This window comes from Camelina sativa, chromosome 11, assembly GCF_000633955.1.
Source record: "Camelina sativa cultivar DH55 chromosome 11, Cs, whole genome shotgun sequence".
Classification (NCBI taxonomy): Eukaryota; Viridiplantae; Streptophyta; class Magnoliopsida; order Brassicales; family Brassicaceae; genus Camelina; species Camelina sativa.
Window position 1 is genome coordinate 38,499,321 of NC_025695.1, and position 25,799 is coordinate 38,525,119.

General features: G+C 42.4%; 5 protein-coding genes and 1 pseudogene across 7 annotated transcripts in view; 2 read left to right on the top strand and 4 right to left on the bottom strand.

The window, feature by feature from the left end:
- LOC104725493 (non-lysosomal glucosylceramidase-like) overlaps window positions 1–1,292 on the bottom strand; it is a 7,586-nt gene extending 6,294 nt beyond the window's left edge. For both annotated transcript variants that reach the window (XM_010444162.2, XM_010444163.2), the window contains exons 1-6: window positions 1,090–1,292; window positions 938–1,008; window positions 596–700; window positions 419–475; window positions 250–320; window positions 16–115 (exon numbers count right to left, since the gene is read on the bottom strand). In XM_010444162.2, coding sequence (XP_010442464.1) covers window positions 16–115; window positions 250–320; window positions 419–475; window positions 596–700; window positions 938–1,003 — 399 coding nt within the window. In that variant the 5' untranslated portion in view covers window positions 1,004–1,008; window positions 1,090–1,292. The remainder of the gene's footprint in view (window positions 1–15; window positions 116–249; window positions 321–418; window positions 476–595; window positions 701–937; window positions 1,009–1,089) is intronic.
- On the top strand, window positions 4,526–7,681 carry LOC104725497 (heat shock 70 kDa protein 7, chloroplastic-like). The gene is made up of 8 exons (XM_010444167.1): window positions 4,526–5,229; window positions 5,324–5,576; window positions 5,699–5,778; window positions 5,871–6,013; window positions 6,094–6,192; window positions 6,308–6,497; window positions 6,612–7,010; window positions 7,123–7,681. The coding sequence occupies exons 1-8, from the start codon at window positions 4,651–4,653 to the stop codon at window positions 7,531–7,533; spliced, it is 2,154 nt and encodes a 717-aa protein (XP_010442469.1). The 5' UTR covers window positions 4,526–4,650; the 3' UTR covers window positions 7,534–7,681.
- On the top strand, window positions 8,465–9,217 carry LOC104725496 (annotated as a pseudogene).
- On the bottom strand, window positions 9,467–10,664 carry LOC104725495 (B3 domain-containing protein At5g38500-like). Its single transcript, XM_010444166.2, has one exon. The coding sequence runs from the start codon at window positions 10,597–10,599 to the stop codon at window positions 9,535–9,537; it is 1,065 nt and encodes a 354-aa protein (XP_010442468.1). The 5' UTR covers window positions 10,600–10,664; the 3' UTR covers window positions 9,467–9,534.
- Window positions 21,643–23,253, bottom strand: LOC104725494. Its single transcript, XM_010444165.2, has 2 exons — window positions 22,727–23,253; window positions 21,643–22,633 (listed from the first exon to the last, which is right to left on the bottom strand). Exons 1-2 carry the CDS (start codon window positions 22,872–22,874, stop codon window positions 21,909–21,911), a joined length of 873 nt encoding a protein of 290 aa, XP_010442467.1. The 5' UTR covers window positions 22,875–23,253; the 3' UTR covers window positions 21,643–21,908.
- Window positions 23,483–25,799, bottom strand: part of LOC104725498 (nuclear export mediator factor NEMF-like) — a 3,785-nt gene continuing 1,468 nt past the window's right edge. The window contains exons 1-6 of one of the 2 annotated variants that reach the window (XM_010444168.2): window positions 25,634–25,792; window positions 25,433–25,538; window positions 24,489–25,340; window positions 24,293–24,374; window positions 23,907–24,200; window positions 23,483–23,810 (exon numbers count right to left, since the gene is read on the bottom strand). In XM_010444168.2, coding sequence (XP_010442470.1) covers window positions 23,614–23,810; window positions 23,907–24,200; window positions 24,293–24,374; window positions 24,489–25,340; window positions 25,433–25,538; window positions 25,634–25,761 — 1,659 coding nt within the window. In that variant the 5' untranslated portion in view covers window positions 25,762–25,792 and the 3' untranslated portion in view covers window positions 23,483–23,613. Of the gene's footprint in view, window positions 23,811–23,906; window positions 24,201–24,292; window positions 24,375–24,488; window positions 25,341–25,432; window positions 25,539–25,633; window positions 25,793–25,799 lie in introns of those variants that run through there. The other variant, XM_010444169.2, reaches the window with a different exon arrangement.

A 25,799-nucleotide genomic window follows, 5' to 3' on the forward strand; every position in this document is an offset into this window, starting at 1 on the left:
AAGTCTCTAACTTACTGAGAACTGATTTGCTAGAACTGGTTCATCTTCACATCTTGGAGGGAATAGTTGCCATCTCTGGAATTCACCTTTAAAACTCCTTCCTATGCTTCCAGCACTGCATGTTAGACCTTATCAATATTTTTTCAGTATGAAAGGTTACAAATATAATCAGAGAGATAGAGTTCTCCAAATGACTATTAAACATACCAATGTGATGACGTAGAGTGGTAAAAAGGAACAAAAACATACCCAATACCTCCAAGTGGAACACCATGGGAAGACGTTACAGAGTGCTTAGAGAATGGATCTATGAAAGCCAACTGAAATTAAATAGAAATATTATTACAATATGGCTTATGTACACAAATCATTTTGTCTAAAACTCTTTGATAGAACTGAAAAAGTGAAATCTGTTTACCCTTCCTTTAGCAGCTTCTTCTCTGACAAGAAACCATAACCGAATGCCAACAGGAGCCTACCAGAAACAAAAAAAAAAGATAGTGTTGATGATGACAAGCTTATCAAACAGTCTGAAGAATTCTAATAACAGTTATATATTTGAAACGTTTTGTTTGCCAATAGGTAGGTTAGGTACCAGCTGAAAAATCTCTTTAGGAGTTAGATTGAATTCCCGAGGAGCCTTTACGTCACTATCTATCTTTCTTTGCCATGTCAAAGATGCAGGTACCGCCGGATCAACCTGATTTTGACAAAATATTTAAAACCAAGACCAACATTACTTGAAAGATGCCGGTAACAACTTAACTTAGCACAGATTAAAAGAACTGCACAAATTTAAGAGTATAAGTATTGTTTGATGCAGATTAAAGAACTCCAAAGTTGATGGATAGGAAACTATAACAAGAACCCAGAAGTTTAAGCTATCCAAGTCAGTCTCTGTAAGAAAGCAATGACAACACAGCCATGTAAAGCTTACTTTAGTATCAGAAGAGTTGAAAGATTTGACATCTTCACCACTATCCATGATCTTTACATCAGACATTGATCCTGAAAACACGACAGAAACACAAAATAGTTGTAACACATTCTAAATTCATGAAGACGAACTGGGAAAAATTAAGTGAATACCTCAAAACGAATTGCTCTGAATCGAACAAGTGGATAAAAAGAAGAAAAAAAAGTATGGGTAACAAGAATAAAAATCGTGAGAATTGGTTGTGGCAGAGACGGAACGATCAAGCCGAAGAAGATTGATAGATTGAAAAAACAAACTTTGTGAAAGTGAGATTGAAAAATCGGGACTTTGTCAATGGTTACAGTTGGTGACTCTTATTGAGAAAACATAGTTTTGTTGTTATATGGAAGATTTATTAATAAAAAAAATATCTCCTGAATAATTGGACTAATTTAATTGGATGGTCGCCACCACAAACAATTATTTAAGGTTAAAAATCTTATTTATGAATTTTGATCAAAACATCTCAACTATTTTTTTCCTGATTTAAAAAAACTTTACTTTTAAGCAATGTATTTCTAATTGCTGATTACAAAAAAAAAAGTATTTAATTTGCAATTATTAAATTAGGATAATGATTAACAGACAACGCATAATGAATGAATAGATGGAATCATGGAAATAAAAAGAAAGAAATAAAAACCGTGTGTGAAAATTGGAATGGTGTTGTTTAATTTAAGGACAACAAGTACCAAAAAAAGGAGTAAAAACAATGTCCGACACGTTAATTGCATCATCATGCTTCATATGTGGACCTATCGAGAGAACTTAGGTTCTGCACGATTGCATCGTACATTTGTTTTAATTAAGAAAAGAAGTAACGAAGTAATATAAAAAACACCCCAAGTCAGTTGTTAATGTGAAGAAAAACATTACCGACATGACTTGAATGAAATAGAGAGCATCACGAAACGAACTCTATCCCCCATTCGTGTTTTACACGGCTTCCCTGTCAGTCTCCGGTTCGACTTAACATGTCTTTTTTACCTCTTTTTTTTTTTTTCTTCTCTCTCTTCCACGACTTGAACTCATGAGGTGGATGGAGCTTAGCCCTCAAACCACATGTTGAGCTACAAGTTCATGCACAATGTGGTTTGACCTCTATTTTCAAGTTGTTAATTAGTAAAATATATATTTTTTTTTAAATGGGAGATTCTCATAAATAGTACAAAAAAATGTTTTTCTAAATTTAGCACAATATTTCTAAAACTCCAAAATAGCACTATATTGCAAAATCAATTTTTCAAAATTAAACTTTACATTCAAAATATTAAACTTTATCCCTCAAAAGTCATTAAATTTACTTTAAATGTGAAATTGAGAACTTAAACCTTAAAAAAAATTCAAAAAATTACTTTTAAATATTATAATGTCTTAAATAGTATTATTTTTGGAAGTTTATGAGTGTGTGCTATAATCTTCCATAAAACTTGTTTTAATGTTATTTTAGGGTATTTCTCTTTTTTTTAACAAAATGAAAAATTTGGGTTTCAATTTTCTTTTTAAAAAAAAAAAAAAATTCGTGACATTAATATGCTTGTTTGAAACCATATGGTAACACAATGACAATGTTAGTAAAAGTTAACACACTGTATATACATATTAACATTGTTTTCCCTTGTTAACCTTCTAATATTAATATGTGGAGATGAACACGAGACGATCAAGTTTTGGTAAGGAGAAGTCCAAGCTAAATATGCTTGACTTGTTATCTTGTATATATATAGGACCACAGAGAGGAACCTTTCATCCGGACAATAAAGCAACCAAGGTTATCTTGTATTAGTGAAGTAATTTGTTTGGAGATTGAGCTTGAGTCCTAGCATTTGGAACGGTTTCAATCAAGATCCAATAAACGCAATTTTATAAAAAGAAGGTTTGGGTTTGATAGAGGTTGATGAGAGAAGAACACCTTAGTGTTTAGGAAATAATATATTGACTCTCATAATCATAAGTTTTAGGTTACATAGAATTATATAGTACAATAGTTTCCTAAACTATAATGATTGTAAATATATAAATATCTAAATAATAAATACAGAATATATTGTTATTAATTTTGTGATCTTCTAGATCTCTTTATACGCTCCCTGAAGCTCAAGGTGTCATGAGTGAAGCGGAAGTGATAGCTTGAAATTGACCATATATGATGTTGTATTTGATTGGAGTTATGAAGCGTTGTGCTTAAACCATGTGGTTGACGGATCTACCGTAGTGTGCCAGAGTTAAATGACACATGAAAACTCTTTGGACAATACTTGTTTGTGAAGGTAGGGAAGCCTATAGCTTTGAAGACGTCTTTTGGACATCTTGAAGATGAGATCAACTTGGATCTGAAACGACACTTGTCGTGTAGAAGCAAATAGCTTAGAGGAAGTCGTGAACGACTTAGAAAACTTATGATCAACGTTGGATCAGGAACGACACAAGTCGTTGAGAAGCATATAGCTTAAAGAAGTAATGGTGACTTGACCATATCGACTAAGATGGCATGCAGAAAGATGCAAAAGGCACACATATGGAGGTGAGTCGAGAGGGGGCGGAGTTGTTTCGTGTTGGAGAAGCGGCAACGGAGCTTTTCTTCGTTGGAAGGCGGCTTGGCTGTGACTTGGCCGAATCTTGGAGAGATCATGTCACCATCAGCGTCTCCAGTGATGAAGATGGAAGATCTCGTGTTGGTGATATCATGAAGTAAGATAAGCGTGTCCCGTAGAAGACGAAATCGATGTTTTTTTTTTTTTTGTTTTTTTTTTTGAGAAAGTAGGGATAAAAAAAAACAAACAAATGGAGAAACTCAATAGCTTATAAAATGTATGGGTTAAGGAGTTTGATTGTTAGATCTAAACTCAAGCATAACCTGCTCTAATACCATGATAGAGGTTGATGAGAGAAGAACATCTTAGTGTTTAGGAAATAATATATTGACTCTTATAATCATAAGTTTTAGGTTACATAAAATTATATAGTACAATAGTTTCCTAAACTATAATGATCGTAAATATATAAATATCTAAATAATAAATATAGAATATATTGTTATTAATCTTGTGATCTTCTAGATCTCTCTATAGGGTTGGTGAGAGAGAGAGATTGAGAAAACAAATAAAGTAGCGAGCAAGTTAGTAAGAGAAAACCATTTAAGGTGTAAGCATTGGGTAGTTCTCTCAAGAAATATACAGAGAAAGGGTGTGTGAGAGCTACTCACTAGTCAGTATCTTTCTTTCGTTGTACAATATCTCTTATAAAAACTTGCTTAGTTTCTGGTTGATTTTGAGCTATGGTTTCGGCGAGATGTAGCTAATTAATGTCACACGCTAACATTGCTGGAAGTCGTAAAAGCCTCTAACGTCAATCTCTCTAACTAATTACTATCTCATATTAACGTCAAGCTTTTTTTTGTTAGTCTTTGGCTTAAGTACTGTCAAAATCAAAACATGTAACTTTCTGACATATGCAACGATTCAAATATGTTGGGCTCAGCCGTTTTCATAAAAGCCCACCCAAACACATTAAAATCGAAAGGACATATATACGCCACCGCCATCAACAATTTTCTCTAGAAGCTTCCACTTTTACATACATACTTACTCCTCTCCTCCTTCCTTCTTCTTCGGGCTTATCTTCTTCCTCCTCCACCTAACTCTCCTTCATTTCCTCCTTAGGGTTTCAACCTCATGGCTTCCTCCGCCGTACAATTTCACATCCTCGGCGGAATCGGATTCCCTACTTCTTCCTCCAACAAAATCCTCGATGGTAAAACCAATTCCTCCACTCCACGAAGCGTCTTCTTCGGAAACAGAACCACCCCTTTCTCTACTCCAAACTCCGCCTTCCTCCGTATGGGAAGAAGAAACGCCGGCGGAGCTTCCAGATACTCGGTTGGTCCAGTCCGTGTGGTTAACGAGAAAGTAGTCGGGATCGATTTAGGTACGACGAACTCAGCCGTAGCTGTCATGGAAGGAGGTAAACCAACGATTATCACTAACTCTGAAGGTCAGAGAACCACGCCTTCCGTTGTGGCTTACACTAAGAACAAAGATAGACTTGTTGGTCAGATTGCGAAGCGTCAGGCTGTTGTTAATCCGGAGAACACTTATTCATCTGTGAAGAGGTTTCTTGGTACGAAAATGAATGAGGTTGGTGATGAGGCTAAGCAGGTTTCGTATAGAGTTGTTAAAGATGATAATGGCAATGTTAAGCTTGATTGTCCTGCTACTGGTCAACAGTTCTCTCCTGAGGAGATCTCTGCTCAGGTTTGAACGATTTTTTAATTCATTTTCTTGTGAATTTAGAATTTGGGTGATTGAGTGGTTTACTTAGTACTGTTTTTGTGTGGTTGTAATTTAGGTTTTGAGGAAGCTTGTGGATGATGCTTCGAGGTTTTTGAATGATAAAGTAACTAAAGCTGTTATCACTGTGCCTGCTTACTTTAATGATTCACAAAGGACGGCTACTAAAGATGCTGGGCGTATTGCTGGATTGGAAGTTCTTCGTATTATCAATGAGCCTACTGCTGCTTCTTTGGCTTATGGGTTTGAGAAGAAAAACAATGAAACTATTCTAGTCTTTGATCTTGGTGGTGGGACTTTTGATGTCTCAGGTATTTTTTATGCTGAAAAGTACTACTTGGGTTTGGGTTTTGCTAAGTCCTTGGCTTTTATTGTCTATGTAGGTATTTGGAGAATTCTGATTAATTATGGGTTTTTGTTTTCTTTAATGTAGTCCTTGAGGTTGGTGACGGTGTTTTTGAAGTGCTTTCTACTTCTGGTGATACACATTTGGGAGGTGATGACTTTGACAAGGTGAGTCAAAACATAGATTTTTCTTGATACTAAAGGCAAGGAACCTTGATCTGTTCACTCACCTGGTAAATATGACTTTTTTTGCAATGCAGAGAGTTGTTGATTGGCTTGCTTCCACTTTCAAGAAAGATGAAGGCATAGATCTTACCGAAGACAAGCAAGCACTTCAGAGGTTAACTGAGGCAGCTGAAAAAGCTAAAATTGAGCTTTCCTCACTGACTCAGACTAACATGAGGTTCAATTTTCCTCTCAGATCTCATTTACCTGGTCCTTTTTGCTATGTGAGATATTAATTAATTGAAATTCTGTGTCCAGTTTGCCTTTTATCACTGCTACGGCTGATGGTCCTAAGCACATTGAAACCACTCTCACCCGAGCCAAATTTGAAGGATTGTGCTCCGACTTACTCGACAGGTGATTATAGCTTTTGTTTTCTGTGGCTAAGATCAGTAACCCGCCATGCAAACAAGATTGCTATGTAATTTACCATAAAGGCTTAAGTTCCTATTCTCTGCATTCAAACTTGTAGGGTAAGGAAACCGGTGGAGAATTCCCTGAGGGATGCGAAGCTCAGCTTCAACGATATTGATGAGGTGATTCTTGTTGGTGGATCCACACGTATTCCTGCTGTTCAAGAACTCGTAAGGAAACTGACAGGGAAAGAACCCAATGTGTCAGTCAATCCTGATGAAGTCGTAGCTTCAGGTGCTGCAGTTCAGGTGTGTTCATGTTGACATCTTATCTTCACCTTTGTAGTCATAATAATTACATTGTACCATCATTGTACTTCAATGAGCTATATCACTAAAAGGCTATCTGGTTTCTGATTTCAGGCTGGTGTTCTATCTGGAGATGTGAGGGACATTGTTCTTCTTGATGTGACGCCACTGTCGCTTGGTTTGGAAACTCTTGGTGGTGTCATGACCAAGATCATTCCAAGAAACACCACACTTCCAACTTCTAAATCAGAAGTCTTCTCAACTGCTGCAGATGGACAGACAAGTGTTGATATTAATGTGTTACAGGGTGAGAGAGAGTTCGTAAGAGATAACAAGTCTATTGGTAGCTTCCGTCTTGATGGTATCCCGCCTGCACCACGTGGAGTTCCACAAATCGAGGTCAAATTTGATATTGATGCCAATGGAATTCTATCTGTCAGTGCTTCCGACAAAGGCACAGGAAAGAAGCAGGACATCACCATTACTGGTGCTAGTACCTTGCCAAAGGATGAGGTCTGTATCAAAATTATATAAATGTTGCTTCACTTTTTTTTTTTTTTGATTTGTAGTGTTTTATCCTATTCATGTTTAAATGATTCATATTGGTTGTGGGGTGTTGTTGCAGGTAGACACAATGGTGCAAGAAGCAGAGAGGTTTGCCAAGGAAGACAAAGAAAAGAGAGATGCGATTGACACAAAGAACCAGGCTGATTCCATCGTGTACCAGACGGAGAAGCAGCTGAAAGAACTTGGAGAGAAAATTCCAGAACCAGTGAAAGAAAAGGTCGAGGCTAAGCTCCAAGAGTTGAAGGAGAAGATAGCAAGTGGATCAACCCAAGAAATCAAAGACACCATGGCAGCTCTTAACCAAGAAGTGATGCAGATTGGCCAGTCTCTGTACAACCAACCCCAATCAGGTGGTGCTGGTTCTCCTCCTGGAGGTGAAGCTTCCTCGGCATCTGACTCATCATCTTCAACCAAAGGTGGAGACAATGTTGATGATGTGATCGACGCTGACTTCACTGACAGCAACTAAATACACAATTCGGATTCATACGAGTATTATTCTTGGGGTTTGTCCATGATTGATTTTGTAGGAAGGATAATTTGATTTGTAGGCAGCAAATGAATGGTAAGAGTCAAATTTTGCCTTTTTAAACACATAAGTGAAGCAATATTCTGGAGCACAAATTGTCAAACCTCTCTTAGCCTTTCACAGAGTAGTTTAGACGTTCCTCTGCAGCTATCAAGCAGGCGCAGGTTAAGATACCAAATAATTTATATACACAGACGGTTGCGGTGTTATGCAGCATAGCACATCAGAGGCCAAGTCCGTGGTTCTTAGGACTTTGAGGGACGCTTCTTGTTCTGCCCCAGAACCTGCGATCTTCATTGCATCCACACCTGCCATTACCACCACCTGAGTTATGCGCGGTTGTGTATAAACTGGTTAAAACCATGACCCGTTGAGTCCCCCCAGCCTGTGCCACTAGGGAAGTCTAAAGGTGCTGGTGGTCGCTGCCTGTTAGGCGCCTGCAAGTATTCTTCGAAAAGATTGGTTGAATTATCAAAAATTTGTAACCCAAAGAGCAAAAAATAAAGTGGAATTAAAATGATATTAGATTATAAAACTTTTTTTTATGGTTTACGTGATAGGATAGGACTAATAAAATTACTACTTAATATGATATGCAAAATTCTGATAAAAATTCTATAAAAAATTTGAAACAGGGTGGTTATCTAAAACTGTTGCTCAAATCAAAGAAGGGATTTTCTCTGGAGTCTTAATCTGTGAAGAGGTTGATTAAGTGGATGAGTGTGTAGATGTGATATTGGGTTAAGTTGTTTCTGCTTTGTTTGATATACTTCTTGATTCTTAATCCATGATGAACTTGGTTAAGTAACGGGTGTTTAGATGTTCATTTGAGTTCTGGTTTTGATTCAGTTGTTTCTGTTTTTGTAGGATTTTTGTTCTAGATTGTTAAGATCGAAGATGTCGACTGAATCATCAAGGGAAGAGAATGTTTACATGGCGAAACTAGCTGAACAAACTGAACGCTATGAAGAAATGGTTGAATTCATGGAGAAAGTTGCGAAAACTGTTGCTGTTGAGGAACTCTCAGTTGAAGAGAGGAATCGTCTCTCTGTTGCTTACAAGAACTTCGTGGAGAATCATTTCTTCGATTATCAAAGGGAACGATGACCATGTTGCTATTATCAAGGATTACAGGGGAAAAATTGAATCTGAGCTTAGCAAGATCTGTGATGGGATTTTGAATGTTCTTGAAGCTCATCATATCCCATCTGCTTCACCAGCTGAATCCAAAGTGTTTTTACCTGAAAATGAAGGGAGATTATCAGTTATCACAGGTATCTTGCTGAGTTTAAGGCTGGTGCTGAGAGGAAAGAAGCTGCTGAAAGCACTTTGGTTGCTTACAAGTCTGCTTCCGTAAGTGATTCTTTACAACATATTGGAATGTTATGTCTTGTGTGGCTATAATTGATTTTGTTCTTATTGTTATATTCTCTGTAATATAATCCAGGACATTGCCACTGCTGAGTTAGGTCCCACTCACTCAATAAGGTTTGGTCTTGCCCTCAACTTCTCAGTGTTTTACTATGAAATCCTGAACTCGCCTGATCGTGCTTGCAGCCTCGGAAAGCAGGTTTGCGAGCAGCGGATTTCACTTTTTACATCATGTGAAGTTGTTAACTACTGAAGGTATTGAACAGTGCGGTAATAACTAAAGTAGACAAAACAAGATACCATATTTATGACAAAAATGTTCCATTCAAAAGAGAGAAAAGATCTGAAACAACACAAGTGATAGACAAGTTACTATACTAATAATAGAAGAGAGGAACAAAACCATAATAAAACCCCCTTAATGTAGCTAGCTAATTAACACTTCCTAGAAGTTATTACAAGACCATAATCTTAAGTTCAATGGCTGTGCAGAAGAAATAAACTAGATCAATCAAGTTACATCCTTTGAAGAGAGACAAATCAAACATTATCAGACACCAAGAAAGAAGCTTAGTATGTCTCGAGAGCAAAGCAGAGTACTCCACGGCACCTGAAAGTCCAAAGACTGATCTTGTCCTTGGCTTTTAAGTTGTTACCCTTGACGACATCGTTCCACCCCCAGTTCATAGCGTAATTCAAGGTTCCATGTCCAGTTTCTTTCTCCATGGGCCATAGCTTGAAACCAAAACCCCACTTTTCACATCTTTGGTTCACAAGAATCGTTCCCACACCGATAGTCTCATTTATGGCTCGAGACTCCCCTGGCGTCAAGAATTCGTCTCTGATTAGCTGCTGGAATGGCATTAAGAGACGGCTCTGGGATGATTTCACATCAGTCGGTGTTAGACACCTCTCAAAGATCAGCAAAGGGTTTGCGACATCAGCTCTCATTCTTCTCATCACCTGAAAAATCCACTCCGGTGCCTCTGTATCCGTCCTCGTTGTGAAAGAAACAACCTTTGCTTTCTTGAATTTACCAGTACTCTTCTTCTGTTGCACGGCACGCCTCTTGCGACTTGTTGTTGTCTTCTCCTTTAGGCATGGTTCGTAACTAGGGTCGTTCGCCTCTGTCTTCTCAGACTTAGCCGTGTTGTAACCTAGGAGTAACGAAGGGTAATTATAACAACGAAGGTTCAGGAACGATGAAGACGACCCATTATTAAGATCATCCAAGTTTCGTCGTACTAATCTCTCCATGTTCTTCTCAAAGAGTCTCGTCGCCTCATCACTCTTTCGGCGGTAGTCGTAATCTTCACAGACGATCTTAGATTTCCCCTTAATTGCACGAAGCTCCGCATCTAAAAAACTAGGGTTTTGTGTGTTTTCCGTCTCATGATCATCGGGCAATGAAGAAGAAGACATCATAGAAGTCCCATTAGGGTTTTGTTGTGTGTATCTTCTATTGATCACCAAAGACGACCTTTTCTTCCTCGGGAAAAGATAGAAGAAACTCTTCTCGCTATCTTCTTCTCCACGACGATGACGACGTTGTTCTTCTGCCTGAACCATAACCGCAGTATCCACAAGTAAAAAAAAATTCGACCACATATCCTCCGTGAGATGATTCATACTCATGGTGATCGAATTGAAAGAATCTCAAAAAGTTGTGAGAGTGAAAGACGTACGTGATCTGGAAGAAAGGAAATTGTTATTGAGAGGAGAGAAACTAGCGAAACTGAAGAGCCGTCTCCTGCCTTATATACTTACATGAGGGTTAGGGTATTTTGTTTTTTCCATTCTTGTGTTTGAGTTTAGTGAGTTAATTATTGTGATTAGTAACTAATTATAGCCGTTGTGGTCAAGTTAACATGGATGATTAGCGTAATTCTATAATTACGATTTAGTCCCTATTGGGTGTTTCCTTTTTCCCGAGTATGAGAGAGTTTTTTCAGGCTATATATTGATTGACTCTGAGTGAGCCAGAGGCTTTGCTGGCATCTATTACTCTTCATCTATATATTTGAGATTTATGCTGGCTGATGATTGATGATGGTATTGTGTGTGAAGAGACGCTATGAGTACTCTAAACCTTTAACAATGGTGGTGCCGGTGCGTCGTTAGCTCGGTCCGATTGAACGTGACGATGAGGTGTTCGTTGAGGTTTCCAAGTTTCATTAGGTCGATTGCAACATTGGAGTTGATTTTGCTTCGATTCACAGCTAAAATATTATCATCTGATGCCTGATGGTAAGCTGGACTGTAATGCCCACTAGGTGTTCGACAAAATGCTTCTGGCAGAAGAAGGAAGCAACAACGTAAGCAGAGAATCGCCTTAAGGCATGGCCATTTAAGTTCGAAACAATGTCACGAATTCGACAACTCCAGGATTCTTGTTCTGTTTCTCACGTTGGATCCAATTGGACAAAGGAACAGAGGTTTCTACAATGAATTTGTTTGGTGAGGGAAACAAATTCAAGGAAGTAACCTCTCAAGAAACTCGATCTAAGCTTGGAATCGAAGAAGGGATTTTTCGTAGAAAGAAGTTAGGGTTTTTGTATTAAAATGCATGATGATTTACAATGAGGGAGGCTCCTCTTATTTATACTTTCCTCTGGATTACAGAATATATTAACTTTTTTTATAATTTGAGCTAAAATAAGGAAAGTTGCTTCTTCTCTTCAAGTCGGCCACCAGGCGAATTGGGAAGTCGGCTCTCCATCTTCGGGGCTGGGCTTCCCTCTTCCGAACAGGCCTCAAGCAAACATTCAATTGGGTTCTAAACCGGATTCCCGGTTTAGTAACCAAAATATCTTCCTGGTTTAGATCGGTATGTTGGGGGTGCTAAATCCCGCACCAACAAATAGTCCCCCCCAGTTCTGAATATTCGGGAGTTAATTCGAATATCAAGACTATAAGAAATAAGATATCCGATCTGAATCATAAAGAATTTTGATTACATAACCCGGATTTTTTGCACTGCTTCACCGCACATCGCCGTGATGACACGTGCCATGTATGTCAAATCTGCTAGGTTGGAAGCCGAAAGGTCGCATAGGTTATGATGATTTTTCGTAGGGTTACCGCCCACTTAACTCTATAAATACGTAGCTCCTCTCACCATTTCTCACTTTTCGCCAGCAAAACAAGGTATTCTGCTATGTTCTCTCTCCTCTTTACTTTATTTTTGTTATTGCTTTTCTTTCCGACTTTCCTCCGCACTCTCCGATCATCCGTCATGGCGAGCACTTCGGAACCCATCTCTTCGCCCGAAATCGAATGTGATCAGTTAACTCGGCGCAATTCCAAGCGTAAAGCAACCAACTCAGAACATGTCATAGAAGTCGGTCGATTAGCCAGATCGGGCTCCGAAGCCCAACCTCCTTTAGCCCGATGTTCGGCTGGAGCTTCTTCGTCGAGAAAACCTAGAATCAGATCGCCACGAGGATAGGAACACCGAATCGCCCAACACCGATTTACACCTAGAGGAAGGTCGGTTCATTCCCTTAGGAATCTTGGTTGAGGATATTTCGCCTCTGTTTGAACAGAAAGGGCGAATTGGAGGCGAAAAAACTTTGAGTTCGACCAGAACGGTCAACAACATGCTGAACTCGTTCGGTCTGGGTAACAGTGGTGTTACCATCCTAATCCCGCGAGACGATCAACGACCTTGGAATTCTCCAAAAGGGTACATCTGCTTGTATGAAGATTATTTTACTGAATGTCGCCTCTGGTTTCCGATTCCGGTGTTGTTATCGCGGTATGCCCAAAGACGCCGGGTGCCGATCTGCCAGTTCGCCCCCGATAGTATTTGCAATTTCGTTGCTGCCCTTACTATTGCAGCCGAAGTGGGAGTTGAGATCGGAGTTCAATGCTTCGAACAGTTATCAAATTTTAAAATATCGAAAAGCAAAGAGAACTGGGAAGTGAATATGAGGCCGCAACACAACTTTCTCCCCGGCAAAAAAGTTAGAACCTTCAAAAAGTGGGCTGCCCGCTACTTTTACGTTCGCATCGACCAATACTCACTCGAAGATCCGCTGGGTATCCATCGGAGAGTGTGGAATGAAAATCCTGGTAGACCTTTAATTTCTCGTGTGCTTTGATTGGTCGTGGCATTTCTGACTAGTTTTGACTTTCCGTTTCTTCGTTTCAGATCGCCCCTTCTGCGCAACACGTCTAGCTTGCGGTTATCTTTCCGTCAGATACGCATTACTATCCGGTACCAATCGACGGTGGGAATTTAAGCATTTGTGTCGAAAGAGCAATGGGCAAAGCCATGACCAAATTTCCAAGTTTTGCAAGTTCACTGGGGCAAAGCTCGGAACCTGTTGGAACATGTGTTATCAAGGCCAGCTGCCTCCAAATCGTGCATCCGGATTCTCAGGCTGTTGCCCAATCTGACACTGATCCTGTTCAGGATAATGAGGAGAATGTCGACATAGTCGATATCGAGGATATCGTTGAAACCGATAACCCTGCTCCTAGCCTGGAAAACAATGATCTGGGCCTCAAAGTGGTAGATACTGGGCCTCAAAGTGGTAGATACTGGTAGATACTGGGCTTGGTTTCCCTCCTTTTCTCTAGTTCGGAAGTCGGACAGCAAAATTATTTTCTGGGTTCGGCTAACCATTCCGTTCGAATTAAAGGGTTGGTGCGAAATAAATACTCTAGGTTCGGCTTACTCCCACAAATGAGAGATCGGGTGCGAAATAAATACTTTGGGTTCGACTTATCCCGACGTACGAATAATAATGCGTTGTGAGGCGAGTTGATCACCTAGCCACGGCGTCAACGAAGAATGTATTCGACTCCGAATGAGTTCGGTCCGAACTGACGAATATCCAGATCGGAATGAAAACTGATTTTTTTTCTTTTTCTTTTTAAGAAAAGACGCATGTCTAGAAACATTGAACGTTTGCACGGTCTTTAATTGCGACTCTCGGGACGCAGCGAAAAATCTGCTGCACTCTGGTTGCTAGACATTCGCAATTTTAACAAAAATAGTAAAGATGCCAGTTACTACCCGATCCGCATGGTTAAGGAGGGCCCGAGAAAGGACAGCCGCCAAAGTTAGTGGTTTGGATCCAAACTCATCGGACACCCCTCCCCCTCCAAAGGAAGTAGGGACATCCCGACCACATGAGTTCGTTCCGAGTCTCAACCCTGTCAAACCGGGAGAGACTCCTTTACTACGAGAGCTCTGAGGATACCGAGCTCGTCGTAAAAGGATGGGTGCGTATATCAAGGCGCTTCGCCCGAAACTTGACCAGCTCAATCGTCTCTACCGTTTGGAAGGGACCATTAGAGTTCTGGACGGGCTTATCGATGAAGGTTTCTTCCTGGCGCAGTGGCGTATAGACCGTCTACTCGCTGAGCATGCGGCGTGCAAAGAACTGGTTGATCGTATGGAGGTGCTCGATCTACCTGAAGGCGACCGTGAACCCTTGGGGGAAACTGCCTTCCTGTTTGTAACAGACGTCTGGGCTTACCGAGCCTGCTTGGAGAGGTTGAGGCAGTTCGTCAATTATCTGTAATTGACGGGCTAGGCCTTCCGCGAACGCCATCTAGTCGAGGACCCATGTGCCTTCCTGGAGGACATGGTGTCCAAGGGTTCCGGATTGCCAATCGAAAGATTAGAAGCCTTGCAGCGGGAGCGGCAGATTTGGCGAACTGCAGTGAATGATCTGTTGGTGGAGGAACCGTTGGAGTCTGACCTATCCGGCCCAGCTCCCATCATGAGATTGCAGGACCGTACAGAATGCTAGAGGGCTTGCGACTAAACTTCCTGTGGGTCGAAAAGATAATGAATAGCCTACGTACCCCGAAGTAGGGATCAAGCCAGGCGTAGTTAATATTAAAAACGAAAGATAGGTGGAGGTCGAATTCCCGAAACCTCCTAGTTAAGGTCATGAAAACGGCTTAATAGTAATAACGCTTCAAATGGGCCGCGTTCCACGAGTTTTTGATTCGCTCACCAGCCATGGTCACGAGCTCATAAACGCCAGGGCGAACTGCCTTGGATACAAGGTATGGACCCTCCCATCGAGCGCCGAGTTTGTCGGCGCTAACTTCTCTGGTGTTTTCAAAGAGTTCCTGTAGGACCAAGTCACCCTCGTTGAAACGCCGCTGGCGAACAGCCTTGTTAGAGTACCGAGTCGCTGCGTCCTAGTAATGTTGAATCCGGACGAGAGCTTGGTCCTGCAGTTCTTCAGCAAAGTCGTTGTGTTCGGCCAGCATATCGTTATTAAGGTCAGGATTGTCAATCATCATGGTGCGGCGAAGTGTCAGGACGCCTGCTTCTGCTAGGACGAGTGCCTCGATCCCATACGCCAAAGAAAAAGGGGAATTTCCCATTGATCGCCGCGGGGTTGTGCGGTAGGACAACAGTACGCCATTGAGTTGATCTGCCCATGCTCCCTTTTTTTGCCCGAGTCGTTTCTTCAGCCCATCGACGATCGATTTATTCGTAGCCTCGGCTTGGCCGTTCCCTTGAGGGTATCGGGGGGTCGAGGTACTCAGACGAATTTGCCACTTGCTCAGGAAACGCCTAGTGATGAGCAAAGCGAACTGCGTGCTGTTATCGGTGACAATCTCGTAAGGGAGCCTGTGACGACATATGATGTTTTCCCATATGAAATTGGTCACGTCTAAGGACTGGACTTTTGTGAAAGAGTCCGCTTATACACATTTGGTGAAGTAATCGGTTAGTACAAGGATGAACTTCTTGGATTTCGATGCCTGCAAAGGCCCTACGAGGTCCATGGCCCAGCGCATGAAAGGATACGGGGCTGTAACGGTACAAAGTAGTTCCGGCGGGACGTGTCGCATCAGTTCGTGACGCTCACAAGCTTCGCACTTCGCCGAGAAGGCCTCACAATCGGCAATCATAGTTGGCCAGTAATGTCCGTCCTTCTTGATCTTTAAAGCAAGTGCACGTCCGCCAGAGTGGTTGCCACCCTCACCTTCGTGCACTTCCATCATGATTCGCTTGGCCTCCTCGCGATTAGCGCATGTAAAGAATACTCCGGATGAAATTCGGCGGTACAAATTGCCATCCAAAAGGATGTATTTTGCACTTAGAGCTTTTAAACGTCGAGCTGCCTAGTGGGCCGGCGGGACGACTCCATCGGAGATGTAAAGCTTGAACTCAACTTGCCAATCATCGGAACTGAGTCGTCATTGATGACGGAGATCAGACTGACTAGATCGATGCTGGGAGAGTCGATGCACTCAACTGGGATGGTACGCCGCAAATCAAGATCTGAGCAGTTGGCCAAGCCTGCAAGGGCGTCAGCTGACGCGTTCTCGTTTCACGGGACCTTCGTCAGAGATAACGAGGTGAATTCCCCGGATAATGTCCGAACCAACTGACGATACGCTCCCATTCTCTTGTTTTTGGCATCGAATTCGCCGTTGAACTGGCTGACTACTAGTTGTGAGTCGCAGAAAACTTGCAAGTGTGTCACCCCGATTCCTCATGCTAAACGGAGTCCCACGAGAATGGCTTCGTACTCTGTTTCGTTATTAGATGCTTTAAAATTGAGCTTCAATGCTTGCTGTTAGTACCTCGCCCACCGGAGACCGGAGGATGAGTCCCATGCCGGACCTCTGGTGAGATGACGATCCATCGACGAACATCTTTCCATGTTCCTCTTTAGGTGTAGGGTCCTCGAGCTGAGGAGACAATTCGGTAATAAAATTGGCCAGGACTCGACCGCCCAATTCGCCATTCGTCCAGATTGGAGAGGGCTATGGAGGATAGTTCGGAGCGGCTGATCGGTAAACACGACAACGAAATGCGATTCGAAGTAAGTTCGGAGCTTTCGCGCGACAATAATTACGGCGAAGGCCAATTTCTCTAACATGGGATACCGCGACTCTGCATCGTTGAGGGCTTTGCTAATGTAGAAGATTGGTCTTTGGTCGCCGCGATCGTCTTGGACCAAGACGCCGCTGATTGCTAAACTGGAGACTGAAACGTAGAAGTATAACGTTTTGCTGTCCTCTGGTTTGACTAGCACTGGGTAACGATGTATCTCAAGAATTTGCCCGAGGTGACCCCAAATGTGCACTTCGTCGGAATCAGCTTCATCTGGAACTGGTCCAAAATATCGAAGCATTCGGTGAGATGTTGGATATGGTCCTCCGCGATCAAAGACTTGACCAGCATGTCGTCAATGTAGACCTCCATAGTACGTCCGAGCAGGTTGGCGTACATCATGTTCACTAGTAGTTGGTAGGTTGCCCCGACGTTCTTGAGTCCGAATGGCATTACCTTGTAACAGTAGGTTCCCCTTCCATTATGAATGTCATCCATGAACGAGAGCAGTTGGTTTTCGGCCGTGGCTTTGACGAGACGCTCTATGTGCGGAAAAGAGAAAGCTATCTTTAGGACACGCCTTGTTGAGATCGGTGAAATCCACACAGACTCTCCACTTGTCGTTCTTCTTTTTGACCACGATTGGATTAGCCAACCAATCGGGGTACTAGACCTCCATTATTTGGTCTGCTTTGAGTAATCATTCGACTTCATCCTGGACGACTTTGCCCGATCCAGACCCAAGCGCCTGCGTTTTTGTCTGATCGGTTTGAACGTGGGATCGACATTAAGCCTGTGGCAGATGACTTCGGGGCTTATCCCGACCATGTCCTTCGTCGATCAGGCGAATGTGGAGGATCGAGATTCCAGAAAAGCGATCAGCTTTGTCTTTATTTGGTCCTTGAGTTCGGCCCCGATACCAACAGTTCGTGAGGGATCGGAAGGATCAATGTTTGCCAGGCTGATCCGACATTCCGGAGACTTGAAACGGTCTCGTTCCGGCTTATGAGGACCAGTAAGGTGGTCCCCCCCTCTGTAATTGCTATGCGTCCTCCGTTTTCCTTTGCTTCTTTTCGATTACAGAATAGGATCGGGCCATCCTCTGATCGCCTTAGAGCGTGCAGATCCCTGTGGTGGTCGGGAATTTAAGGCAGAGATGGTAAGTTGACGGTACAACTTGCATTGCGTATATCCACGGTGCCCCTAGAATGGCGTTGTAAATTGGGGGCGCATCGATGACCACGAATTTAGTTTTCCAGGTAACTCCGCCAGCACGTACTTGTAATTTTACATCGCCCATCGACATTTTAGCAATCCCGTCATAGCCGGTTAATGTTCGAGTCTTGGGCTTCACTTGCTCTGGTGTGATGCCCATTTTTTCCAGCGTCTGCTAGAACAAAACGTTAACGGTGCTCCCAGTATCGACCAGGACTCTTTCGACATCAAACTCGCCCATAGCTACTTCGATGACCAGGGGATCGGAAATGGGGTGTTGGATTTCTTTGGCGTCCTCCGGTGTGAATGATACGGGATCCGCGCAGTGCAGAGGTTTGTTTGAGGCTGCAAACATGACGCGCCCTTTTCTTCAATGCTCGAACGGAGTCCGCGCAATACTCTGGTGGTCCCAATATCATAGTTATTTGACCTTGGAGAGGGGAGTTGGCGCGCTTGGGATTCTGTCCTCTCTGTCGCTTTGGAGAACCAGGTAGTTCGTCTTCTTGGGGCATTTCGTCTTGGCGATTTGCGAGCACTTGATTCGCTGGCTGTTGAATATCGTTAGTCGGGCAGTTGTTTACGTAGCCTTGCCCGCCACCTCCTACACCGTGGTCACCGTTAGATCGACCACCTCGCCATCCTCCGCGGCGACCTCTGCCTCCGCGGATGCTCTTGGGCTGAAAGACGGCTTCGGTTTCGCTAAAAAGGTATTTTCCATATAGATAGTTTCTTAGATGGACGCATTCGTGTTTGGAGTGGCCGGCTATCATGTGGAAATCGCAGTATAACTCCTTCGGGTCGAATGGTTGCTTGTTTTGGCCATCTACCTCAGAGACTACATGGACGACGTCCTTCTTTCGATCCTGAGGGTCGTTTTCGTGGCCAATCGGGCGTCCTCATCCTCCACGAGTGCAAATCGGGAGGCTCGATGTAGCGCATCGTCGAGGTCTTTAGGTTCTCGGATGATGAGGTCCTTCCGTAAGGGTGATCCGGGAAGTAGACCCTTCCTGAAGGCAGCGATCGGGGCGTCTTCTGGGACGGAGACGTTCGCCAATTTTTCTTTAAACCTGCCCAGGAAACTGCCGATGCGCTCGCCGGGTTCTTGGGCCATTTCTCAGAGATTCGAACTCGTCACACCTCGCTCGATGAAGATCCGATAATGTTTGAGAAAGGTCGTTGACAATTGGTTGAAGTTGTCAATTGAGTTCAGTCGAGCCGTGTGAACCAAGTTAAGGCGGGACCAGAGAGACTATCGACGATCAGCTGGCAGGATCCGATGCCTCTCTGTTCGTCAGTGAATCGTGCCTTGGCTACAGTTGTCATGAAGGATGTCATGAAGAGGACTGGATCCTTATCCCCGAGGTAGGTCGGGAGCTTCAGCTTTACGTTCGGTATGGCGGTTGCAGAATCCGCTGAGTGAAAGGGGTTCGCCGAGTGACCTCGACAATCCTGTCGATCTCTGGAGTTGTGCTGATAGCTCGGTGGAGGACCGAGCTCATGACGCGAATCTGCAACTGGATCTCCTCGATCTCGAGGCAGGTTCCCGTGTTTGTTGAGGGGGCGATCGGAATAACCGGGGTCTCACGTATCCGTGAGTTCGAGTTTGATGGTCGGAGGCTTGACGTTTCCTGTGGGAGGAGGGTCCTTAGCTCCGATTGGTTGACTGTCGGTATGTTCGAGAAATCGAGACGACGGGTAAGATTGCCTGTCCCGAGTATAGGCGGCTGCCCCGCGGAGATTGGTGATGGAGTCGTCTGGGTTACGACTGCATCGACTCTGCGATTGGTGTCGGAGATCATCTGGTAGATCTTCTTTGTCATGGTGCAGAACAAGATCTTGAAATCTTCCATGGAGACAACCTGCGGGTTTTGGACCATTGTCGTAGTGCGATCAGGGAGATTCTCGGTTCGGGCCCTGGGTTGTTGTTCCGTGTTGCACATCGTTTCCCCGCTCAAGGGTGGTTCATCTGAATACTCCGTATCAAGGTAGACCGGTTGTTCGTGAGTTCGCCCTGTTCCTTGGCTGGGCTCCCCTTTAGATCTGACCTCAGCTGGGAGTTCGGGGTGGTTATCGGTTGGGTTGACCGATGTGGCAACGCTACGACGAACGTAAACGGCTGTTGTTTGTGTGGTTGGAGCGTCACTTCGTGCTTCGGTGTCACCTGAGGAGGTACTAGGCCCGTGACGTCGGATACACTTGAGGAGGTGCGGTTTGCGCCGATGATCTCGTTGCTGGTGGCTGGAGACATTGTCGTAAGCTTTGAGAGAACCTTTCGGTCGAGCTACTTTGAGAGATTAACTTGTAAAGACAATTTTGCGTCCCCACAGACAGCGCCAATTGTAGAAACTAGGTTTCTACAATGAATTTTTTTGGTGAGGGAAAGAATTCAAGGAAGTAACCTCTCAAGAAACTCGATCTAAGCTTGGAATCGAAGAAGGGATTTTTCGTAGAAAGAAGTTAGGGTTTTTGTATTAAAATGCAGGATGATTTACAGTGAGGGAGGCTCCTCTTATTTATACTTTCCTCTGGATTACAGAGTATATTAACTTTTCTTATAATTTGAGCTAAAATAAGGAAAGTTGCTTTTTCTCTTCAAGTCGGCCACCGGACGAATTGGGAAGTCGGCTCTCCATCTTCGGGGCTGAGCTTCCCTCTTCCAAATAGGCCTCAAGCAAACATTCAATTGGGTTCTAAACCGGGTCCGGTTTAGTAACCAAAATATCTTCCTGGTTTAGATCGGTATGTTGGGGGTGCTAAATCCCGCACCAACAGTTGCGATTATTGGACAATCACTATCTGAAACTCTGCAACTCATCATTGAGTTCTTTCCCTGTCAGTTTCCTTACGAGTTCTTGAACAGTTGGTGGGATCCACCAACAAGAATCACCTTATCAATATCCAAGAGTGCTTCAGGTGTGTTCTGTTCTTGTTGACATCTAATCTTCACGTTTTGTAATAAGAAATTTACATTGTACTTCGATGAGCTATATCACTAAAATGCTATTTGGCTTCTGGTTTCAGGCTGGTGTTCTATCTGGAGATGTGAGGGACATTGTTCTTCTTGATGTGGCGCCACTGTCGCTTGGTTTGGAAACTCTTGCAAATATGACTTTTTTTGCAATGCAGAGAGTTGTTGATTCCACTTTCAAGAAAGATGAAGGCATAGATCTTACCAAAGACAAGCAAGCACTTCAGAGGTTAACTGAGGCAGCTGAAAAAGCTAAAATTGAGCTTTCCTCACTGACTCAGACTAACATGAGGTTCAATTTTCTCTCTCAAATCTCTATTTGCCTGGTCCGCATTGGTTTGTGGGATATTAATTAATTGAGATTCTGAGTCCAGTTTGCCTTTTATCACTGCTACGGCTGATGGTCCTAAGCACATTGAAACCACTCTCACCCGAGCCAAATTTGAAGAATTGTGCTCTGACTTACTCGACAGGTGATTATAGTTTTTGTTTTCTGTGCCTAAGATCCGTAACCCGCCATGCAAACAAGATTGCTATGTGATTTACCATAAAGGCTTAAGTTCCTATTCTATGCATTCAAACTTGTAGGGTAAGGAAACCGGTGGAGAATTCCCTGAGGGATGCGAAGCTCAGCTTTAAAGATATTGGATTTGTGGGCAGCAAATGAATGGTAAGAGTCAAATTTTGCATTTTAAACACATAAGTGAAGCAATATTCTGGAGCACAAAATTGTCCACAGAAGCAGTGTTGTTACAAAACATGTACAAAATAAATCAAACCTCTCTCAGCCTTTCACAGAGTAGTTTAGACGTTCCTCTGCAAATATCACGCAGGCGCAGGTTAAGATACCTACATACAGTTGAACTGTACAACAAAGACAAGACCAAATAATATATATATATATATACACAGACGGTTGCGGTGTTATGCAGCATAAGCATATCAGAGGCGGAGTCCGTGGTTCTTAGGACTTTGAGGAACGCTGTTTGCTCTGCCCCAGTACCTGCGCTCTTCATTGCATCCACACCTGCCATTGCCACCACCTGAGTTATTCGCGGTTGTGTATAATTGGTTGAAACCGTGACCCGGTGAGTCCCCCCACCCTGTGCCTCTGGGAAAGTCTAAAGGTGCTGGTGGTCTCTGCCTGTTAAGAGGCTGCAGGTATGCATTGTGGTGGTGGTTTTGTGTCTGCATCTGCTGTGAGATGTTGGGACTACTACGTACTCTATGCATTGGGTAAAGCCTGCTCAACTGGTAGCTGTTGTCCTGAAAACTCGTATCAGGCTGCTCGTGACTGTATCCATCAGGTGATGACTCTGATCTGGGAGATGAGCAGGTAGAGACGGTGAAGGAAGGTCGCGTTTTGATGGGAGCACGAAGAGCAGAAGAACTCTTGGGTCTGCGAAGAATACCGTTGATGGCTTCAATGTAACGTTGCTCAATGGTCTGTGGCTCGATGGTGCCTAACTGATTCTCGAGAACAATCGGGTTTGCAGGAAACAAGAATGTTCTGAGTTTAGGGGTTTCGTGACGGTTATATTCCTCTATCATGTGTTTGACATCTTCATCAGATATTACAGAGACAAATGCATCAAGATCTTCAGGAATGATCTGGTATTTGAGGACTACATCGTTCTCTGTGATTGCCGTAAGTCTCTTCATGAGTTCTGTGGCATTGGAAAAACCAAAAGATGGATCTTTATTTTGAGAGATTAAGGGAGAAGAAGAATAAGGAGTTTGTTGTTGTTAAAAGATTTTACCGGAGAAGGAGATATCAGGAGATACAGCAATGACTCGAGTCTCGCCGCCGACGTATTTGAGAATGCCGTCGCATGGTCTAGGGAGGATTTTGCCGCCAAAACTGCACATGAACTTCACCTTACTCTTCGCCGATCTCTCTTCCGCCATCAATATCTCTCTTTTCTTGTTCTTGTTGTTTTGGATGGGACAGAAGATATATACAGTTTTGATGAGAGTGCGAATTAAACCCTCCCTAAATTGCAGATTTGTTTTTTTTTTTTTTTAGGTTTTGTAAAACTAAATCAAAAGGTATAAATGATGGGAAGAAAAAGATAATCGAATGCAAATGAAACCCCAATAATAATAATTAAGAAATTGATGCTCTTATAATCTCTTCCTTCTTCGTATTATTTAGATTAATGATTTGGAGATGTTTCAGATAATATTGATAGATTTTGATGAAGAAGGAAGAAGAAAGAAGAGAAGTAAAAGAGGTTGATCAAATTGAAAATTCGGGAATTATTTCTGACTTCTTTGCCAAATCAAAAAAAAAAAAAAAAAAAAAAAAAAAAAAAAAACAAAATGAAGCAAGAAAACAAGAGCAGAAGAATCCACGCCGTAGGATATTTTGAGATTGTTAGATTTTTTAGCTATTTCTGGAATTTTTTACTAAGGAAGCCATTTCTTCAATGTCTTTTTGACTTTTTCAGATCATATCATTTTGATTTTGACAGGTATTTTGTTTTTTTACCAATTTCTTTTCAAACAATGGAACATATTGAAATCACCAAAACACGTAAAATCTGAAATGTTTTTGCACAAGGTAAACATACAAAGATATGAACCAACATGCACTATATAGTAAACAAAAAAACCTTCATTAGCTTCTTCTTGCAAAAGATAAAACCTAGCTATGTTGTTGTTTCCCACTTTTCTTGCCTTTCTTCTGTTTCTGTTTCAACTGCGTCAAACCTGCTGCTGTGATCTTCACATTCCCGACAAGAGCAGCCATCAGCTCTGGATCCGTACACGCCTTCATCAGCTCTTTCTCCCTTACTGATGCCTCCGACATGTGTGTAAACAGATTCATTGCAGTTTTTGCAGCTGCGCAAATCACAAAGAAAACAACATCAATACAATCCAATAGCATCACACTTATGACGACTTGATATTTGGATGAGACTGGGCGTGTTATATCACCTTTTCCTTTCTTCATGCTGCCTGGAATCGCTTTGACTCTGTATTTATATGACTGAAGAGCATTGTATGGGCCGCACACCGGGACCGCATATAAGAGAATGTCGGTTGGCAACGGGTTACCAGTTAGGTAATCGACATCTATCAGTTTTTCTTTCTCTTCATCCCCAACCTCATGGATATCCTCTTCTTCCATAACCACTTTGTCCATGTCTGAAGTTTCTTTCCCATGACAGTCTCTTGCAAGATGTCCGACCTTCTTACACCTATAACATATTTTCACAGCATCATCCGTCTCTGCATAAAAACCAGACAACCATCAAGATCATATTGTGCCACTTCAAACAAAGCGTAGGAGAAGAAACAGCTGAAAATATCGAAAAGTTTACCTTCAGAAGGTTTCTTCTCTTCGGTTACAGCTACCTTTGCATTCTGTGATTCGGCATCATTCTTCAGTGGCTTTCCAGAAGACTGAATAGGAAAGGCAAATCAATATACCCATATAACAGTCATAAAGTACTGCTAAAATAAGAACTGATGGTCTATGACCATATAAATAGAAAATCTTATTTGGAAAGTACTTACTGCCAACAATGCCATTCGAATTTTTCTTTCTTCTTCGTCTTGATCAGCATACTTCTCCTTCATTTTCTTAAGTTTACCCCTTTGCCCACGGGTAACTTTTTCCGCAGCTGGCTTGTTATCGGGTATGCTCTTGTTGGCTTTGCTTGAAGAAATAACATCTTTTTCTTTTCGTTGCTGCTTTTCTTGCCCAGTGTTACTATCAGTAGCAGCATTACCGCTTTGGCCCATCTTAAGCTTTCTTCTCTCAGCTTTTGACATGTAAGGTTTATCTCTCACTCCTGCCTTTTTCTCTTCCTGTTTCATGTCCTCTTCCATTTCGTCCTTTAATGTCTCTATTGTATGGTTCTTGCTGGCCACAGTTGCAGCACCAAGACTAAGGGTTCTGTCAAGTAGATCTTCGAGCTGCGAGGTAGCTGATGCAGCATTTGCTTCAGCAATACCAGATCTATTCATGTCAAAAGAAGAAGTATCTTGGCTCAATGCTGTACTTGATTCCGGTAAATTAACTTCTGCTGGGGCAGAAATCGCTTCATTCACTGCTTCCTTCTCTGACTCAGCATCTGAATGTTCATCAGGAGCATGCGTTGCCATTACTACATCATTCATTTCTTCTTCTTCACCTCTAACCCTTCTCTCATTCAAATGAGCTCCCAAGGAGCTCTCGTCCAAACGAAACAACAATCCAAAACCCATGATGAGTGGGTGTGGTGGAAGGAAGTTTTTCTTACCTCGTATCATGAAACTTCCAACTGTAAGGTATTCTCCTGTAGGAGCTGTTTTAGTGACCTGATGAGGATAGACCCACCATGCACTAGTAACAATCTTGGAATCCCAGGCCTGACTATGACAAACCTGCATCGAATTATATCCATATGTTTGCCATCAAGACATTGCACCATATTCACACAATTCAAACAACTAAAATGGTAGAGGAATTTGCTTACTGTAAAACACCCAGCTTGGTTTAAAGTGAGAGGTGGTACATTCTGATCAGGTTTATGATTCTTTATCACAGTACTAGATGCTCCATGAAGCTCTGCGTGTACATACCTAAGAAAGCATGGTGAAAAGAAACTTATGATAATGTTTGAATATTTGATACCAACACAAAGACTAACCAAATAACTCGGTACATGAAAACTTACAGATCTCCTTTTGACATGTAACGTTTAACTATCATCTCATTTTGCTGAGCATCACGACCACTGATGATCAAGTAGTTCTCACTGCTAATGAACCAATTGAATTTCTCAAACCAGTGGACTTTTCTCATATGTGAAATAGTTGCAACCACTTTTTCCTTTAAGAAGA

What these genes read in the sequence shown, in the direction of transcription:
- LOC104725497 (XM_010444167.1), top strand. Translation starts at nt 4,651, where the DNA reads ATGGCTTCCTCCGCCGTACAATTTCACATCCTCGGCGGAATCGGATTC. An exon ending in CTGACTCAGACTAACATGAG is followed by an intron (nt 6,014 to 6,093) that starts GTTCAATTTTCC and finishes TTCTGTGTCCAG; the next exon opens with TTTGCCTTTTATCACTGCTA. An exon ending in GTACCTTGCCAAAGGATGAG is followed by an intron (nt 7,011 to 7,122) that starts GTCTGTATCAAA and finishes GTGTTGTTGCAG; the next exon opens with GTAGACACAATGGTGCAAGA.
- LOC104725495 (XM_010444166.2), bottom strand. Translation starts at nt 10,599, where the DNA reads ATGAGTATGAATCATCTCACGGAGGATATGTGGTCGAATTTTTTTTTA.
- LOC104725494 (XM_010444165.2), bottom strand. Translation starts at nt 22,874, where the DNA reads ATGGCGGAAGAGAGATCGGCGAAGAGTAAGGTGAAGTTCATGTGCAGT. An exon ending in TCCTGATATCTCCTTCTCCG is followed by an intron (nt 22,634 to 22,726) that starts GTAAAATCTTTT and finishes CCAATGCCACAG; the next exon opens with AACTCATGAAGAGACTTACG.